The sequence below is a fragment of the Rattus rattus genome, chromosome 3 (genome assembly GCF_011064425.1).
Source record: "Rattus rattus isolate New Zealand chromosome 3, Rrattus_CSIRO_v1, whole genome shotgun sequence".
In the NCBI taxonomy this organism is placed as follows: Eukaryota; Metazoa; Chordata; class Mammalia; order Rodentia; family Muridae; genus Rattus; species Rattus rattus.
The window spans coordinates 124,831,756-124,851,530 of NC_046156.1; the positions used below are offsets into that span (position 1 = coordinate 124,831,756).

General features: G+C 41.8%; 1 protein-coding gene across 4 annotated transcripts; it reads left to right on the top strand.

The window, feature by feature from the left end:
* The first annotated feature begins 257 nt into the window (after positions 1–257).
* Mynn (myoneurin) lies at positions 258–16,395 on the top strand. 4 transcript variants are annotated; one of them, XM_032898552.1, is made up of 8 exons: positions 258–1,117; positions 1,904–2,200; positions 5,563–6,356; positions 7,381–7,540; positions 10,811–10,989; positions 11,812–11,895; positions 12,875–12,961; positions 15,517–16,395. In XM_032898552.1, the coding sequence occupies exons 2-8, from the start codon at positions 1,935–1,937 to the stop codon at positions 15,777–15,779; spliced, it is 1,833 nt and encodes a 610-aa protein (XP_032754443.1). In that variant the 5' UTR covers positions 258–1,117; positions 1,904–1,934; the 3' UTR covers positions 15,780–16,395. The 4 variants fall into 4 exon arrangements, with proteins under 4 accessions (XP_032754443.1, XP_032754445.1, XP_032754444.1 ...); XM_032898554.1 differs by having other exon boundaries at positions 1,904–2,070; XM_032898553.1 differs by lacking the exon at positions 11,812–11,895.
* The last annotated feature ends 3,380 nt before the right edge of the window (positions 16,396–19,775 follow it).

Consider the following 19,775-nt stretch of genomic DNA (forward strand, 5'->3'; position numbering starts at 1 on the left):
TCCCATTGGTGCCCAACAAGGCCATCCTCTGTTACATATGCAGCTGGAGCCATGGGTCTGTCCATGTGTAGTCTTCGGGTAGTGGTAAATTTGATTCTTAATTTATATGTCAAGTTCACTAAATATTTCAGAACTAACACATTATCGAAAATTTGACAAAAAGGTGGAATTAAAAGAAAATTTATACTCAGAAATATAAAAAGTAGCTTCAACATTTTTAAGTCCAGAAATATGACTTTTAACAACAAACGTTTCAGTTGTGCTTTTTAATATTTATGACGTCCGCAGGTTCTAGGGAAGAATCTGCACGAACACATCAAAACTTTTTGACGCTTTTGTATAGCGCAGCGATAACTTTGCTCTTCTCCCTTTACTGCACTAACTCTGATTTCGAGGTAAATAATTGTGCTAAAATTATTCTGGGTCAGAAGCAGGAAAACCTTTTCCGGTAGAAAGCCCACCTTCCTCTCACGTTGCGCATGCCCAGTGTGCCCTGCTGCTTTGCTTTGCTTTCCTGCATCTCAGCCTCTGTCACCAGGTAAGGGCATTCTGGAAGATGAGTTTCGGTGTGCCGGCTCAAACAGAACTCTGGGGGTCCCAAGAGCTTTCGGATATGCAAAAGAGGAAGGACTGATTGGTCTCGACTTAAGCATATCCCTCCCACCCACCACGGTCAAGAACCACGGTGCACAACGCAGTCATCTCCACTGGAGGGGCGCTAATGAAGACAGGATGACAGGCGAGAAAAAGAACTACAACTCCCAGCATGCAGCGCGCAGCGCGGTTCCTGGAGAGGCCGGCTGTGCACTTGAGCCGGGTCTCCGCCCAGATTCTGGGCCGACAGCGGTGGGCTGACAAGGTGAGCGTCTGGCGCAGGATGTAAGTCAGCAGTGAGGTGTGATCCGGAGACCTGGGCATGCCGGGAAGTCAGGGCTCAGAGACCCAGCTCGCCGGCCCTAGTGGACACCTAGAGTCCTATCCCCGGTGTCCCCACTGGACCACACATCCGGACGTGACGCTACCGCGGAGGAGGCAGGGAGAGGAGGAGCGTCGCGGTGACGTCCTCCCAAGATGGCGGTGAGAGAGTGAAGAAACTGTTTCCCTTGGGCGGATACGGGTGAGTGCCGCCCTCCTCCTGGCCTGTCGTCCCTCCGTTCTGGGACCCCGGGGTCTTATGTGGCCTGGTGCCTCGGAGATCGAGCGCGATTCGGGGCGAAGGAGGGTGTCCTGGGAGAGGCAACCTCCGCGGTGGCTGTAGTCATGGCCCGTGCCGTGGGAACTCGCGGGAGTGCGAGCTGGGAGGGCAGGGCAGCGGAGGCTGGGGAAGACTGGCTGGGACTGTCACCCTCCTTTGCTGCCCGACTTGCAGCGGGCAAGGGGTGTGTCCTCCAGATAGATGGAACCTTTGACTTGTCTGGTCCGGGCGTTCCCGCCCCCTTGCAAGTACTTGCCTTGCGCTTGGAACCTCACCATCTCAGCCTACAGGTTTCAGCGATAGGAGAGCAATGAAAACAACTCGTATCATGTTCTTGTCCTCTGTTTCAAGGAGTCATTTCTTAGTTTATTTGTTTAAGCACCTTCAGGTGAAGATGTCTGTTGGAGCTTGAAAGTTTGAGGGGTCAACTCTAAAAGCTTAGAATTTTACCGCCCTCTTTACAACTCGTGACATAGGCTTTGTTCACTGCCGTTTATTGCATTAATGTTCTAGTGCTGTAAAACAAAGAAAAGCATTTAATCGCCACGAGTGTTCTATGGGGCTTATGGACGACGTTGGGGACAAAGTGGGAGCTGTGTTCTTCGCGTTTAGTCTTTTGTCCCTTCTCCACCCTCCCTTACTTCTGCATGGGTGAGTGTTTGATGAGAGCTTATGGTTATCAATTCACTGTTTCTTTTTGTCTTTTAGATCAAGGGTAAAATACCATTCTGATATCAAAATGCAGTATTCACACCACTGTGAGCACCTTTTAGAGAGACTGAATAAACAACGAGAAGCAGGATTTCTTTGTGACTGTACCATAGTGATTGGAGAATTCCAGTTCAAGGCGCATAGGAATGTGCTTGCCTCCTTTAGTGAGTATTTTGGTGCGATCTACAGAAGCACTTCTGAGAACAATGTTTTTCTTGATCAGAGTCAGGTGAAGGCTGACGGATTTCAGAAACTGTTGGAGTTTATATATACAGGAACTTTAAATCTCGACAGGTAAAGTACACGTTTTTATTCAGTTATAAAGTCTAATCAAAATCTTTAGAGCTAAAATAGATTCATATTTTTCCCATTTGCTCTCCATACTAATTCTCAGTGTTGATACACAACACACAAACACACACTATAGCTTGAGTAGCTCTGTTTAGGATGAAAAGATGTTTGGTAAGCACAAAGACAAGAAGACAAAGCAAACAGAAAAACAAATCACATTAAAGCTGTGTGGTGAAAGGCAGAGGCAGGCCCTGTAAATTCGAGGCCAGCCTGAGCAAATGGAACATGTTCCAGGACAGCCAGGGCTACACAGAGAAACCCTGTCTTGAAAACAAACAAGCAAACAAACAAAACACATTAAAGAATTCTGTCTGACAAACTTATTCACTGCCCCCCCCCCAAAAAAACCTCTTTTTTAATTTTACAAATCCTGAACTGTAAGTGGATTTTCCTTTCCCACCACGTTCGGTCTTGGTGTCCCTTAGGCCTTTTCTCACACCTAGGCTCTTCTAAGGTATGCAGAAAGAGCCACCTCTGACCTCATGGCCTAGTGCCTTCTATTGCTCACATGACCTCATGGCCTAGTGCCTTCTATTGCTCAATGAAATGGGGATGTGCAGGACTCTGATACTGAGACGGAACTTCGTGGGACTGTGACTAACAATAAGTCTGTTACTGTTGTTAACCTATCCAAAGTTTAAATGAAGCCAGAAGCATTACTGTGCTTCTCATAAGGCTCTGAATGGCTGGGCTCCAGAGGTGCATTGGTCAAGTGCTTGCCCTGCAAGGATGAGGACCTGATGTCAGATCCTCAGTCACGATATAAAAGCATTTGTGTAAAACCAGTGCTGCCAAGGTGGATACAGGTGGTTCTATGGAGCTCATTAGCCCGCCGGCCAGCCAACCCACCAGCCCGGCCAGCCAGCCCAGCAGAATCTATGAGCTTTAAGCTCAGTGAGAGATCCTGTCTCATATAATGAGGTATGAAGAGCAACATAGGAAGACACGCAGAGCTATCTGTGACTTCCATGCACAAATACACCTGCATCTGCATGCACATGTGCACATGAACATACACATACTACTATGTCAACAGTTGCTTACTGCTGCCCCTTTAATAGTAAGTAGGTTCTTCAGAGTCTTATAATACATCCTATATATAAAAATTAGGCTAATAGTACTATATTCTTAGTTGTAGGAGAAATGGTAGAAAGGACAAAACCAAAAAGAATCCGGTCAAATTATGCTTGCCTTCTTTCCTTTATTTTTAATAGAAGCACAAACACAAGTAGAGTATTGGCTGGTAGAGCAGATTTATAGGCTGGTCGTGGAGGGACATGCCTTTAACCCAGAACTTGGGATTCATCTCTTTGAGTTCCAGGCCAGCAAAACTTATTGAAAGAAAAAAAAATTGACATTGGAATTGTATCCTTCTGACTGACTGATCGTCCTTCTCCTTTGATAAGACCTCTCTGATCCTTAATCTTCTCATAAAAGTGAGATAATAGTAACAATATTTGTACTGTACAGAGTGCATGAAAACTTATTTGAAGCCCCCACTGTGCAACAAACATCTGTTTACTTTATGCTTTATCTTCTTCAGTCTGTTCCCTCTTTAGTTCCACATTTCTTAGAGGAAACTTAGAAAGGAAAAACACCCATGAAATTCTGCCACCTTCTGATTAGGACTATTAATATTTTTCATGCACATCCTTTTCCACACCATCTCTACAGATGTATGCGTGTACACAATTAAGATTCTTTCCTCATGGCTGGCAGCTTATTACGGAAATATACTTCTGATTCATGCTAGAATAAAAACACCCGTTGGTTTTTCTGAGAAGGAACTATTCATGTTTTAGAATTGTCTCATTGGAGTAATGAGCAGAGATAAGTTAATCTCCCACAATTATTAAAATTTGGTAAATAATTGATGAACAGCTTGTCGGGTTGAATGCCTCTGGTTGAAGAATGCAGAGTATTTAATACTAACTGCAGATCAGTCGGTTTGGGGAGAGTTTTTAATTTTTATGTTTCTTTTTTATTTTTGTTTTGAGACAAGATCTCACTGTGTGGGTTTGACCAGAAACTCACTGCGTGGCTGAGGATGGTCTCAATACAGTCCCCAGAGTGCTAGACTGCAAACACAAGCCACCTGCCTTCCACCTGCTCTCTCTTTCTCCATTGACTATTTGTGGAAAAAAAAATCTTAAATTGACTTGAACATACGGGAGCACCTTTCTTAGAAGGGAGTGCATAACTGTTGCAGGCTTCTGGCACTTTCTCATAGATGGCTGAATTTCAGTTTTCATTAACAGGACCCCTCCACAATTCATATTCACAGTAAAGCTTGAGAAACATAGTTAAAGGTACCTCCCAGAGCAGAAGGGAGGATTAGGAAATAGTTCTTATTGAACTCTTTTGTTGCCATCCAGAAAAGTTGATTGGCTTCTGAAAAAGCGTCAGAGAAGATAGGAGGAAGCAGGGTATTGCCAACAAGGTTTAAAAGAAAGAAAAAAATTAGCCAGGCATGGTGTGCCTTTAATCCCAGGGGAGTTTGAGTCCAGCCTGGTCTACATGGGAAGTTTCAGGTTAGTCAAAGCTACATAGTGATACCCTGTCTCAAAAGAAAACAAATGTATGTGTGTGTTCTTGAGTGCAAACATGTGTACTGCACGCATGAAGAAGTCAATGATCAGTTTGGGGGACTCATTTCTCACCTTGTTTCTGCTGCTGTACAGCTCTTTTGGCTAGCTGGCCTGTCTCATCTTGCAGGAGAGTACAGGGATCAGACATGCGCCTTCTGGAGTGGGGTCCTTGGGCCTTAGGCTTTCACACCTAATGCCTTTCCCTGCTGAGCCTGCTTTCTGACCACCCAACACTTGCTTTTAAATTCAACTGTTATTTTTTGTTTGTTATTGTTTCTTTTTTTAAATAAATATTTATTTATTTATTTATTATCTATAAGTACACTGTAGCTGTCTTCAGACACCAGAAGAAGGCATTAGATTCCCTTATAGATGGTTATGAGCCACCATGTAGTTGCTGGAATTTGAACTCAGGACCTCTGAAGAGCCTTCAGTGCTCTTAACTGCTGAGCCATCTCTCCAGCCTTGTTACTGTTTTCTAAGCAGCTAGAAAATACAACATTCTGTTATTCTGCATTCTTTTTATCTTTCCAGTATCATAAAACTGGAGATACCTGCTCAAACATTCTGACTGAGTTACATTTTACACATTTGTTACTTAGTTTAAAACTGTCAGGCATTGTGCTTTATTAGATCTGTAAGAGGCATTTGAGTATGTACAGCTATTTCCAGTTTGTTTTGATCAGAACATTGTCATTTGGTCTTGTGTCCCTCCAGTTGGAATGTTAAGGAAATCCACCAGGCTGCTGACTATCTCAAAGTAGAAGAGGTAGTAACGAAATGTAAAATAAAGATGGAGGATTTCGCCTTCATTGCTAGTCCCTCTTCTACAGAAATATCTAGTATTACGGGGAACATCGAGTTGAATCAACAGACCTGTCTTCTTACTCTTCGAGATTATAACAATCGGGAGAAATCAGAAGTCTCCACAGACTCAGTTCAGGCAAACCCTAAACAACGGGCATTGACAAAGAAATCGTCTCAAAGTAAAAAGAAGAAAAAGGCCTTCAATTCCCAGAACCCAGGGCGAGCTAAAGCACTGCAACACCACAGTAGTGTTTCAGAGAGTGCGTCTGTCGAGTTATTCCTGGATGCGAACAAGTTGTCCCCACCTGCAGTAGAACAAGTCATTCACGGAAATGACACTTCAGAACTTGAGTTGACCTCAGTTGTGGAGAATACTTTTCCTGCACAAGATATTGTGCAAACTGTTACAGTCAAACGGAAACGTCGAAAATCACAGTCACATTGTGCCCTGAAAGAACACTCCATGTCTAACATAGCCAGTGTAAAGAGTCCGTATGAGCTGGAGAACGCCGGGGAAGAGCTGGACCCAAGGTATTCCAAGGCCAAGCCAATGTGTAACACGTGTGGGAAGGTGTTTTCAGAAGCCAGCAGCCTGAGAAGGCACATGAGAATACACAAAGGAGTCAAGCCGTATGTCTGCCACTTGTGTGGAAAGGCGTTTACCCAGTGCAACCAGCTGAAAACTCATGTGAGGACTCACACAGGTAAGGCTGCTCTGCAGGAAGGCGTGCTGTTCTGTTTTCCTGTGGGGGTGGGTTAGTGTTTGTGCTTTCTGTTCTGTTTTGTACTGGGAATTGAAGCCATGGCCTCAAGTGAGCACACATAGTTAGTTCTACTAAGTTGTATCTCTAGCCACATACAGATCACAGTAGCATACAACATGCATTGCTTATGAACAAAGTTTGCCATATTCTTTACCTGTAAAAGGTTTTAACATTGGAATCCTAAAATTGTGTTTGTAATTGTAAGCAAGTATTTAACAGCTTTGTTAAAATTGACATTTTAAGTTCTAGTGCATCAGGTCCTTACATCCTTTTCTCTCCATAATAAGTGTAAACTTGGTCCTAACCCCCACCCCTGCTGGGGATTGAACCTAGGGCCTTGAACATGCTGTGTAAACACTCGACCACTAGGCTAGCCCTTCCCCCTCCCCAATGTGACTTTTTTTATTTTGAGACAGTGTCTTGCTGTGTTGCTGAAAATGACCTTGAATCTGCAATCCCCCTGTCTCAATCTCCAGAGTAGTTAGGCTTACAGAGCTACGCCATTACACCTGCCTTGGTTCTAGTTTTTTAAATGTTTAACAGAGTTAAATACTAAAACTCAGGCCAGTTTTCATATATTACCAACCCTTCCCATTACATGCTCCTAGAGTTCATTGGTTTTTGAACATCATTCTTTCTCAGCTCTTCTGTTTACCTCTGATTTGCATGACTTTCTGCTAGCAAAGTATGAGTGTCCATTGGTGCACTTAGGTTTGTATTTTATACATTTTTCTTGCTGATCACCTTTCCCTGTTTTGATTAATTTCTTTGCTCCTAGTGTTTTCAGTAGTCCTGAAAGACATCCCATTTGCTTTTGATACTTTGAAGTTATATCATTTTCCGAAAATAAAAACCAGTACTGTTGGCACTCTTAAAAGCCTTAAGAGCTTATGACTTTAGGATTGTTTCCTAATATAATATTGTTCCTAATATCTGCCTAATACAAATATTATTGTTCTTTTAGGGGAAAGGCCATATAAATGTGAACTGTGTGATAAAGGATTTGCTCAGAAATGCCAGCTGGTCTTCCATAGTCGCATGCATCATGGTGAGGAAAAACCCTATAAATGTGATGTGTGCAATTTACAGTTTGCAACTTCTAGCAATCTCAAGATTCATGCAAGGTAAAAGGAAATGAGTTCTTTGACCTTTACATTAGTTAATTATACAGTCTAATGAGGAGTGCATTTCTATGAGCACACAGCACGCAGGACAAGCCTCATATGACATGATGATGATCATGGAGTTAGATGCTTGTCCCCCAGGTTTCCACCTGGCTCTCATCCTTGCATTTTCTCACTGCTCACCTTTGGAATGGGAATTGTACTGTGGAATTTGTGTAAATTATGTTCTGATTTTTATAAGAATTGCCCAAATCTCTGAGACTTGAGACTTGGACTTTTTTGTTCTTCTTGTTTCAAGATAGGCTTTCTCTGTGTAGCCCTGGCTGTCCTAGAAGTGACTCTGTATACCAGGCTGGCCTTCACCTCAGAGAGACCCACCTGTCTCTGCCTCTGGAGTTCTGGGGTTAAAGGCCTAGCTTAGACCCAGATTTTGAGAGGTCCTGAAGCTATGCTGGCTGGAGAATCTTAGAAATGGCTGAGTGCATTCATTCACATGTGACGTGTACTTGAACCTCTGCAGCAGTAGACTATAGTTTGGATCTGAGATACATCCCAAATGTCCATTTGTGGAAGGCACACTCCGGTGTAACTGTTCAAAGGTGACTGTGGGGTAGTGGCTCTGACTTAATCAGAGAATTAGAGAAGGTGATATTTTAGGTATTGAGACCTGGTTAAGGAACTGATTCCCGAGACTCTCATTGTTGCGTCTTGGCCCAGCTTTCCTTGCATGGCTCCTCTGTCTTCTCCCTGATTGCTATGATAGGTAGCTCTTCCAGGGGAAGTAGTAGCCCTGCCTCATGAACTGTGGCCACAGTAGACTGAGTGCCTGTGGGACTGACCCTGGACAAAGCACATGGAAGCAGAGTATGTGGGCAAGGAGCTTAGTACGTTTTCTCAAATGAATTTACATCTCACACACTATCACTTGATTAGGATTTGGCTAGTTTTCTACCTTTTTTGTTTGTTTAAGATAGGGTCTTGCTGTGTAGCCCAGGCTGACATACCCCAAAGCCTTCTGCCTCTACTTCCTGAGAGGTTGGATAAAAGGATATACCATTATTTTTTGTTTGGTTTGCTCCATGGAGCCAGGAACTGAACTTAGGGCCTCCGACTGCTGGACAATTGCTCTACCTCTGAGCTGCATTCCCCGCCCTTGGCTCACTTTTCATGTGCTAAATATTCCTCAGCCGTGCCTTCCTTGCTCCCAACTTCACTTGTACTTCTCTTTTAGCCAAACTTCCAGGTCCTTCAGAAATTTCCACTTAGCGTTTGCTCACTGTAAATCTGGCTAAAAGTAGTCAGTAATCTCATAGCATCTGTATACCGTGCAGCCGTGACATTTCTTCCCCTGAGATAGTTAAGTCTTTAAACCCAGCTCAGAGCCTCAGGGCATGGATAAAATATAAACAAGGTATTTGCCAGAATGCAAAAATTGTTCTCAAGTTCAGTTCCCAGTAGCATTGTTTCCTTCTAGAACTCAGGAGCACTGTCTTTACTGACATAGTCTGTTCTCTCTCTCTCTCCTTCTGCGTCTCCCCTTTCTAAACGTTGTAGTCCAGCCGACTTCAAACTTTTAATGCTCTTGCCTTAGTGTCATGAGTGTTGGAATCATTGGTGTTTGCCATCATTCCTATTTCTATCAGAATGATGGTCTTCTGAATGGCCCACCAAGCTCTGCTAGAGTCTTCTAGAACGTCTCTAACCTGCATCTCTAAACTTTATCTAGTTCACACAGTCACAGTGAATCAATCCCTGGCACTCTTCTTTTTTCCATGTCCCCAGCTGTCACTATGAGGCAGTTATCCTAAGAAGGAAGGCCTGTGTTGGCAGGCAGGTCTCAAGGCTTCAGTCCATGCTCTCCTGGCCTCATAGCTCCTGGGCCATTGATAAGGCAAACAAATAAGACAGAGAAGGTATGGTGGAATCCACTGCTCATCTTGTGGCAGTCAAGAAGCAGAGGTTGAAGAGGGGCTGGAGACAAAGGTATAGTCTGTGACCTGCTTCTTTAGGAAGTGAGGTCTAGTTAGAAGCAAGTCAGGCCAAGCCTCCTAAAGTTTCCACCCCTAATACTACCTCTACCTGGGAACCAAGCCATTGGCATTTGGCCTTTAAGCAACATTCTTGATTCAAACCGTTAATACCCGGCGTTAGGGGATTTATTTTTAGTGGAATTGACCCTTCAAGTGACAGAAAAAGAACAAGGCATATAGGTACAGATGCTATAGACAGGGTGCTATGATTTGGAACTTTTCTCTCTTTAAATAATACTTTTGTATACATTTGTATATATCTACACTATGAATGGCGTGCCTGTAGAGGCCTTAGGACAACCCAAGGGAGCTGGTTCTCTCCTTCCACAGTGTGGAACTCAGAGATCAAACTTAGATGGCTGTAGGCACCTTTACGAAGCCAACTTCACTGGCCCAAATTTTTTTACTTTCTCTCAGTGAAATGCAAAGCAACCGTCAGCTGGCCATAAAGGTGGATAAGAAGGTGCTAGTAGTTTGAGGAAGAACTTTTGACAAGGAAGATGGATTAGCAAAATAATTGCTGTATTGGGGGCTCAGTGATAACTACTGTGCTGGTTGTTTTCAGTTTTGACATAAACCTAGACATATCTAGGAAGAGGGAGTCTTGCTTGAGAGAAGACCTCCATTGGGTTGCTGATGGATTAGTGTGAGAGGCCTCGACTCACCGTGGTTGTGCCACCCCGGGCAGGGGGTCCCGGGTGGACACGAAAGCAGACTGAGCAAGCCAGTAGGCAGCAGTTGTCTGTGGCTTCTGCTTCAGTTCCTGTTTCAGGTTCTTGCCCTGACTTCCCTCACGGACGGAAGTGAACGCTGAAATAAGCTCTCCTCCCCAGGTTGCTTTGGTTATGATATTTACCATGGCAACAGAAACCCCAAGACAGCTGTAGAGTGTTGATGGAAAATGTTTTTGAACTCATTTCAGAACTGCTGATATTTTGATACCTTAAAAGTATTTTTTCAGTGGTATTTTACATAGAAACAACTATTGAATTTAAATATGTAGTCTTTGTTTTTGTTTTTCAAGACAGGGTTTCTCTGTGTAGCCCTGGATGTCCTGGATCATAGAGATCCACCCGTCTGGGCATGAGCCACCACTGCCCGGCTAAGTATGTAGTCTTCCCTCGCAGAGATGAAGTAAAATGCTACATGAAGTAGAGCATTTTATGTAAGGAATACTTGCTGTATACATGGCCTCCGGATTGCTTTACTTACTGCTGTGTCACTTTATATTTACTAACAGGAAACACAGTGGAGAAAAGCCATATGTCTGTGATAGGTGTGGGCAGAGATTTGCCCAGGCCAGCACCCTGACCTATCATGTCCGCAGGCACACTGGAGAAAAGCCTTACGTGTGCGACACCTGCGGAAAGGCCTTTGCCGTCTCTAGCTCTCTCATCACTCATTCTCGGAAACACACAGGTGAGAGTTTACTGCTGAGGTTGCCTGTAACAAGGTTGTAGCTAAGAAAGGTAGGAATTGGGCCTTTTCAAAGGGTAGACTGTAGACTTTTTAGATATCTACATTGGTAGTTTTGAAGCTAGTTCAGGATTTTCACATAACCATTAGATTGAGTCTGACATTTTCTAGAATAATACAAGGTAGGTGAAAATTTTATCATTAGCTTATTATTAGCTTATTAAAGTAAGAGAATTCTGAAAGTATATACAAATTGAGCCATATTTTTATGACTGGTTAGCCTTTTTTGAGAATTTGTCTCTTGTGAGTAAGAATGTGAAAGGGGAGTTAAGTGGGAGGTGGCTTAGGCAAGAAACCTGTCTTCTTTTGCATAGACATTCCAAGATCTGGAACTCAGACAGATGTGTCAGATGCAAATTAGAAGTTTTGAAAACAAAGTGTACTGGTTAGAGTCTCTTTTGGAAGTGGGCTGTTGGCTATGGTCTTCTTTTAATGTTTTTATTCTCCTTGAACAATAAAGTAGATAGCAAGATTTGAAATGTCACTTAAATTTGACATTTTTAATCGTAAGAATCAAATTATTTACCCAGGTCATCTCTTTAATGAGAGGAGAGACATTTGCAGAAATAATGTTTTAGTGTGTAAAAAGTACCAATTTAGATAAGTAGAATGAATTAATAGATCATTACTTGGATGCCTCTAAGATACATCGTAGGAAGGCTCTCATATAGATGGTAATTGTAAAAGCTTACTGTAGATCTCTTGTAACTGATAAGTATTACACTGGTATAGTACACCACTCCGCTGTCTTTTATTCCCATCTAGGTGAAAAACCATACATATGTGGTATTTGTGGGAAAAGTTTTATCTCCTCAGGAGAGCTCAACAAACACTTTCGATCCCATACAGGTCTGTGTTTAGGGAGAACGCACCGTTTTTGTTCTCTCTTAATTCCTTTGTACATAAACCTTGACTTTGAAACCATTGTGGAATATCTAGTATCTAGTATAACTTAGTGATAACAAGTTTTTAATGTATAAATATCAGCTTTTTTATTTGTTCATTTCTTTTGTTATTATTTTTTTAGTTGTTTAGAATACAATTTAAATTTGGCTAAGAACTGTGTAGATTTTCTAAGGATTGTGCCAGATATCCATCATTTCCAAATGAAAACATTTGTGTTAGACTGAATAGATATATCAAACAAGGAACCATCAAAATTATAAAATAGGGTTCTTATGTGAAAGTTTTAGGAATGGATTTTGTTATCAACATGTTTGTTATAGCATGTAATATATGTAAATAGTATGAAGAAAATGTTGAATATTAAATTTAAAGAAAACTACATTTTAGAGATACTGTTCACATTTTCTTAATCCATTTCATAATTCTCATCCAAATGTTGTAAATACTAAAAGGGGCCTGGTAAACTCACGGCCAGCTCCGTGTCTTCATGTTTCTTGGTTTTGGGGTAACACATTAAGTGGTTCTTCAGTCATCCCCTGGCCCCATGGTCTGGGGAGTGTGCTCAGCTTTACCTATGCTAGGCATGCAGTCCGCCGCTGAGCTAGGTCCCCGGCCTGAACCATTCTTATTTGAGAATAATTATATTGTGGGCTGTCCTCAGTATTGCTTAGATTTCCTCATCTGTGAGGTAAGAATAGAATATTTTTGAGACTTCCAGATAATGAAAGTCCTTAATTTCACCCCAAATTGGGTTATACTAATTATAAAGTAGTATACCTATATGTATAGGGTTTCTCATCTCACAGTCATAACTAAGTGATTAAAGAATGTTTGCTTTATTTTGATCAACATTTGATAGTTTTGTGTCAGCCAGCAATTCTTTAAACACTTAAGTTTTTAAAGTTCTTACCTTGTTTTTCAGGAGAACGACCATTTATCTGTGAATTATGTGGAAATTCTTACACTGACATTAAAAACTTAAAGAAGCATAAAACAAAGGTCCATTCTGGTAAGAGCACATGTGTGCTAATCATGTCCCTCTCCTTGGTGCTGGTCCTTACAGGCCGAGATACACATTTCAACAGTTTGATTAGATCTATGTTAAAGTAGAGATAGGGAGCTAGAGTGGTACATACTTTGAATCTCAATGCGCAGGGAGCTGTCCCAGAAAGATCCCAAAGGTCAGCGTGGCCCCACAGCTGGTTGCAGGCAAGCCTGAGCCACATGGGGAAGCCCTGTCTCAAAAGACAATCCAAATAATTCCCAGCAAAACAGCGCCAGAAGCTGTGCTCAGGCCTGATGATCTAAATTCTAGTCCCAGATCTCAGGTACCAGAAGAGAACCGTTCCCTGAGAGTTGTCCTCTGACACACTTAAACACACACACAAATAAATAAATAAGCAAGCAAATAAATAACTAAAATGAAGTGGTTTTTAGAAAACAGTAACAAAAACTTAGATATGTACATATAAAAAAGTAGCTTTATAATTTACAGAAGATCCCCTTTTCCACCGATTTTGAAATAATGAACTTCATAAAAATTAAAATAAAATAAATTTAAACTATTCAGGGTCTGGAGAGATGGCTCAGCATTTAAGAGCACTGGCTGCCCTTCCAGAGGACCTGGGTTCGAGTCCCAGCACCCATATGGCAGCTCACAGCTGTCTGTAGCTCTAGCGTCAGGGTTCCAGTGTCCTCCTCTACCAGCTCCCAGGCACCAGGTACACCACACATAAAATAGTAACAAAATACCTTAACTATTTCCTCCTTTAAAAATCTGATTTGCCACAAAGCATGGTGGCACATATCACACACCTGTAATTCTGTAACTTAAGAGACAAGAAAGACAATTGTTATTCAAGGTGAGCTACATAAGTGGTCCGTGTCTCAGCAAACTACAAACAAAAAGCATGACTTCTGAGTAGTTTCAAAAATGAAAGAAGATTTAAGCAGGCAAAAACTAATGTCCATAATGCAGTCTGGGTGAGTGAGGAGGACTACTGTAGTTAGGAAGAAAGAGCGCTCATGAATATCCAAATGTGGAAGGAAATAGAGCCCTGGAAGCTCAGAACCGTTCTGTCAGTGTAAGAAGCCAGACTGCAGACTTATCGGCTGGTGGCTTAACATAGATGCTTGATTTACCGCACTTAGCGTGACGGTCTGCCAGGATGAAAGGAATCACAAGTTACGACGAGACTCCGCGGGTGTGATAGGATGCTCATCCAGCATGCGTGAGGCTCCAGCTACTGTAACCAGCACCAAACTTTATATACATACATACACACGCTTCATTGTGTGTGTGTACGTCTGTCCGTCTGTGTGTGTGTGCGTGTGTGTGTGTGTATGTTTACGTGTGTGTGCGTGTGTCTCTGTGTGTGTGTGTGTGTGTGTGTGAGTTTAGTTGTAAGGGTTAAGGTAGAGACATCTGAAAACTGCAGTGCGTCACTTCAGCAGTTCATTTAATACCTCTGGGATACACATAGCTGCAGGCCATATGAAGTTGAACAGGGTATAGTCCTGATTCTCTTAAGACCTTAAAACCTGGATGTGACGTCAGAGATCTGACTATATTGAAATTGTAGAACATTCATAAATGCAGAGGCACTAAAGAAGGTGTTTCTTCTGAAGCATTAGAGTGGTCTTACGTTAACCTGGACATGGTAGCACATGCCTGTAGTCGCGTACTCAGCACTCTGAGGGGAAGCAGATTGGTAACTTAAACTCCATAATGACAGTCTCTAAAAGGGAGGAGGGCTGTCAGGAGAGAAGATTTATTGTTACAGAAATTGAAGAGAGAAGAGTTCCAGGGGTAGAGATGGACAGGGTGGGGTCATTGCAGCAGAAGACATTTTGATGAGTCACTGAGACAAGACAGCTCAGGTTGTTTCTTGACTGGTTAAACTGCAGACTACAGAGAATTGCAACTTAATGTAAGCAAAGCATGTGCAGTTAGCTGTCTAGTAAGGCTGCTGCAGTCATGTCAGCACCTTGGGGTGGCAGCAACATGTTACAGCCAGTAATGCAGTGAGGGCAAAGTGTATCTCTAGTCTGTGTGCTCATTTCCTTCTCACTTCTGATAAGTTGTGTACTGCAAACTTGAAGGCACTGGCTAGTGTGACCTCCTCGTTAAAGTCAGTGTACTGTGTTGCCCTTCTGCACTTGGAAGGAGTTAGAGAAGTTTGATTTAGCATTCACCGTCAAGGATTTACAGCCCAGTTGAGGAGTGGAGGCCTGTCCGAGTAGAGCCAAACAAGACTGAGAGGACCAAGTGCCACTGGGAGGAGGATGAGGTAGTGAGGGAGCTCTCTAGTGAGGGAGAGGAGAAAAGTTCACCTGTGTTTAGAATGTGTAGACTTTTTGTAGTGGTCTTTGTGATTGACCCTGTTCTTGATACGTGCCATAGTATCAGTACAAAGTTAATCGGGCACATTGGGGAGAGAGAAACAGGTTGCACATGGGTGTGGAGGCTGAGTGTAGTCTCTAGGACCTGTAAGTAGATCAGTACCTCAGACAGTCGTTTGGCTTTACATTGCTAAAGGCAGTGTGCTTTCCTTTCTGTTTCAGGTACAGATAAAAATGCAGATTGCAGTGTAGATGACCATGCTGTAAGTGAACAAGACTCCATACAGAGAAGTCCTTTGTCAGAAACGCTAGATGTGAAGCCTTCTGATATGACTCTACCCTTAGCGCTTCCTCTTGGGACTGAGGACCACCATATGCTTCTACCTGTCACGGATAGTCAGTCTCCTACATCAGACACACTGCTGAGGTCAACTGTGAATGGATATTCGGAACCACAGTTGATTTTTTTACAACAATTATATTGACTTTGAGGACATGGAATTGCTAAGGCATCCTTGGCAGTAAATGTAAACATGTCTGGTAAGGTGCATATTCATATGGACTCCCACTCAGTTGAGCTGTGTGACCACTAGTTTTTATTCACGGAAGTAAAAGCACCGATTCTGATACTGCATCAGTCAGTGCTTGTTCTGGCTTTGACTTCCATTGTAAACAACCAGCCTGTCAAGGAGCGACTTCTACCATGGTGGCCCTGTTTTGGGTGGGTAAGTTTTAGACACTGTTAAAGCTGCCTTAATTCCATCTCTTTTGCATTGTAGACTTACTTGTTCCTTAGGTAGAATCTGCCCTGTGGGTTTTTCGTTGTTCTCTCCTTGCTGTTTAAACAAAGTCTGCAGTAATAACAACTTCAAAGTGTTTGTTTGTGAGGCCTGTGGACCAGTGTGGAAACTTTCGGAGGGATTGGAGTTCATGTTTATGTCTGAACATTTAGATACTAAGGAAGACTTGTGCTATTTATTAATATATTCCTTTAGAGGTAACTTTTCTAATGAGGCCAAACGAAGTATTTCTCTTAAAACCCAGAAAATGTGTGTACATTTTTGTTCATTTAGAGTGAATTCAGTATTCAAGAAAACCAGTACTCAGATCAATTTTTGTTTGAGTTGAAACTATATTTTTTTAAATAGATATTTGGTGTTTTTAAGTGGTCAGAAGACAGTTTTGGAATTTGATTCATTTTATATTTTATTAGATTTGTAGATTATTGGAAGTGAATATATAACAAGTTTTGGAAATTTTTGATAAGCCTATCTTGTATCAGTTATGCACTTTTTAAAATAAATGTTCTAAAAAGAATTTTCTAGCTATAAAGTACATACTAGAAATCACTCGGCTTCTAAATTTGATATATTACTTAGAGAAATCAAGACGCTTGCGCTGCATGCCTAAGGCAGCACACATACACACACATAGAATTAATATCCTAACTTCAATTATAAGCTATACTTTTGGATTATCATTTTGTTTACCATTTTATATTGAGTTTTCTATAAACATGGGATTTCCGATTTTATGAATTAAACTGCAACTTTTGGTTGTTGGCTGTAGCTTTAGAGTGGTCCTTTCCACGCCAGCTGGGTGTAGAGAACTCAGCGTCGCCCCATCCCCCACGCCTGCTTCCTCTCTTCCTGCATATTCATTGATTTCACTTGGCCTTGTAAGTTACAGTTTCCCAGTCAGTTCCTGTGGCCGATGAAGTCATGGTGACTGTTTCTCTTCTCTGCCATCAGTTAGGTCTCACTTGTTTTCAGGATTTACACTGCACTGAAACAGACTCACGGTGTTCACTGATACTGAATTCTTTGATCATAATTCTCCTGTTTGGGTCCAAGTCATAGAACTAGGAAGACATAATCGAACGCTCAGTTCTTACAAACTGCAGGTGTCTTCACATTTCTTAGAGCTATAGCATTTCCACAGTAAATTACAACCAGTGAGCCTGACTGAACTGGCGAGAGAGTATGAAATACCACCTTTGTATAATAAACTTATTTTATTATTCAGCTAAAAAATCTGTGTGTATGTTAAATGAACATACTGAGTTTGAATAAAATTTGTAAGGTATAAAATGTTCAGCTAATCTTTTCTGGTTTAAGATCAATAAAAATTTACTGGAATATAACAAAACTGAAAAAACTAAGACTCAACCCTTTTTAACAAGTTTGCCAAAGTGGAGAGGTTATGTTTAAAATCACAGCTTCATTAATCCAAGCACATAATGAACATTTTTTAAGTGCTGTAGTTAGTTGGGCATGTGCATACCTATAATCACAACATTCTGGAAAGTTAAGGCAAGAAGATTAAAAAAATTCCAAAAGCTGCTATATCATATGTCTGCGATATATGAGGACAAAACTGCCCAGTTCCCTCAAAGGTAATGATAGCCTCTTGTTTGTTTATCCCTTTTCAATTCTGTGGTGCCCTCACCTCATAGCCCTGGCTGGCCTAGGACTTCTGTGTAACCTAAAGTGTCTCCATACTGCATATCCTCCTCCTGCACTCTACAGCGTGCACACCACGCCTAGCCGCACAGCCCGGACCTCGGTACCTAGCGTTGGAAACTCCTGAGTTGTGTGTCTCAGCATTAGTTCATATAGTGGAATATGGAGTGGGTCAGGTTGTCTTAAATTTGTGTTACGTGCATATCTAAAGTTACTTTAGGTTGATACTGGTTTAGTCGTTTGCTCTTCCAGAATTATTTGTGAAGAAAGCTCAAAGGCTGAATGTTGTCATTCTTTAAATAATGGTGCTGTTACTTACTCTAACGTGCATGCCCTTTAGGACTTTCTGGGAATCATTCTAATACAAAGAATCATTGAGGTGAGTTCTTTACCTATTTTGTTACGGTGCAGTGTTTTGGTGAAGATTCTTAATTATTTAAGTGATACAGAAGGTTTTCAAACTCTTTAAAATGCTGAGTACCTTAGAAAGTATTTTTAAATTTTGTTTTGTATTTGTATTTTACTTTAGAGTTAGCTTTTAAAGTTCTTAAAGAGGGAATTATAGATTATATATTAAATAAATTTTACTGTTTGGTAGTGTTCATGTTTAATTCCATAGGATCATTTTAGTGGGCAATTGTAGAAAGCTTTTTCAAGATTGAAGGTCTATCAGTTCATTGCAAAAGTAGTTTACATTTCTCTATATCTTAATCCTGCAGAAACGATACATACCAAAGCAGTTAAATAGCTACTTAGCTATCTACACTGATTATGAAAACACCCTAGGTAGACAGTTTTAACGCCTTATTCCTGTTGGACTGGAGTTTAAGAATTTCTGTACCCACTCAGTTTACTGTGTGAGATGTGCTGGTGCAGGTGGTCGATAGAGAAGCCTTACAGCTGACTTCTGCATGGACAAACATCGAGAGCTGTTTCCCAAGCATTTCTTGGTATTCTATCTTTGAGAAGCACTTAAAATGAAGTTCTAATTTTTTATCACTTACCTGGAGATTTTTAATCTATTATTTGGTTAGAAAAACTACCAAATAAAAGATTAGGTGTGCGTCTTCACTCACTATTTTGAATAACAATGAGATTGAGATATTGGGACATTGATTTCTGTTTCTTTTAGTTTTGAGACTGGTTTTATTACGTATCACTATGTTGATTGAATTTTTTAAATAGCCCAGATTATCGTGGAATTCACAGTAATCCTGCTGCCTCAGACTCCTCTGTCCTGGTGTTATAGCTATGTACCACCACATTCTACATTAATCTCTGGAGACCATCATGTAGTCCTCTTTTGCCTTCTTCAACCTCTGCCCCTGCTTATTGACAAAAGATTTGCCGTGTTTAAAGATTTATCTTGTAAACATAGTGCCTTCCAGGAAATGTACTAAAATAAATGCCCACTTGCAGGGAAGCGAGAAAGCCAAGATCAATAGCTATGAAATAAGCAGAAATGTGGAGTGGTGTTGCCTAGGAAGCTCAGAGAGGAAGTGTGAGCAGTCAGGAGTAGTGGGGAGACAGAATGGGCCATTGTTCACCTGGCAGACAAGTGACTGAGGGGATGTCCCCTGTGGCTGAGTGAGGAGACGCTAGACAGTGCAGACAGTATCTAAGGAGAATGGTAACAGTCAGATGTCTAGCTAGACAGAGTGCAGACAGTATCTAAGGAGAATGGTAACAGTCAGATGTCTAGCCCAGCTGACGCACGGAAACAGTTCTTGCGCAGCATGACTTAGCTAGGTCACATTTCTAGCCTGTGTGGTCACGCCCTACCATAGTTGACTGCTGAGGGCAGAAATTAGACACCCAGGTTTGTAACATGACTCCACACCGTGGCCTCGGCTGACCTAGCGAGAGGCGCGGTTCTTGGGCAGACAGCTAGTCATCTTCAGAACTGGAGCCTGGGATGCTGCAGTGCTAAGTAAGATGTAGATGAGAAGATCCTTTGGAATTGGCCAGGAAGTCGTTGAGGAGTCAAGTACTGGAGAAAGCTGGTGTTTTAAGCAAAGG

Bases quoted from the DNA above. Each gene is read 5' to 3' on its own strand.
- Mynn (XM_032898552.1), top strand. From the start codon at position 1,935: ATGCAGTATTCACACCACTGTGAGCACCTTTTAGAGAGACTGAATAAA. The intron at 7,541-10,810 runs GTAAAAGGAAAT...ATTTACTAACAG, and splicing joins AATCTCAAGATTCATGCAAG to GAAACACAGTGGAGAAAAGC. The intron at 10,990-11,811 runs GTGAGAGTTTAC...ATTCCCATCTAG, and splicing joins TCATTCTCGGAAACACACAG to GTGAAAAACCATACATATGT.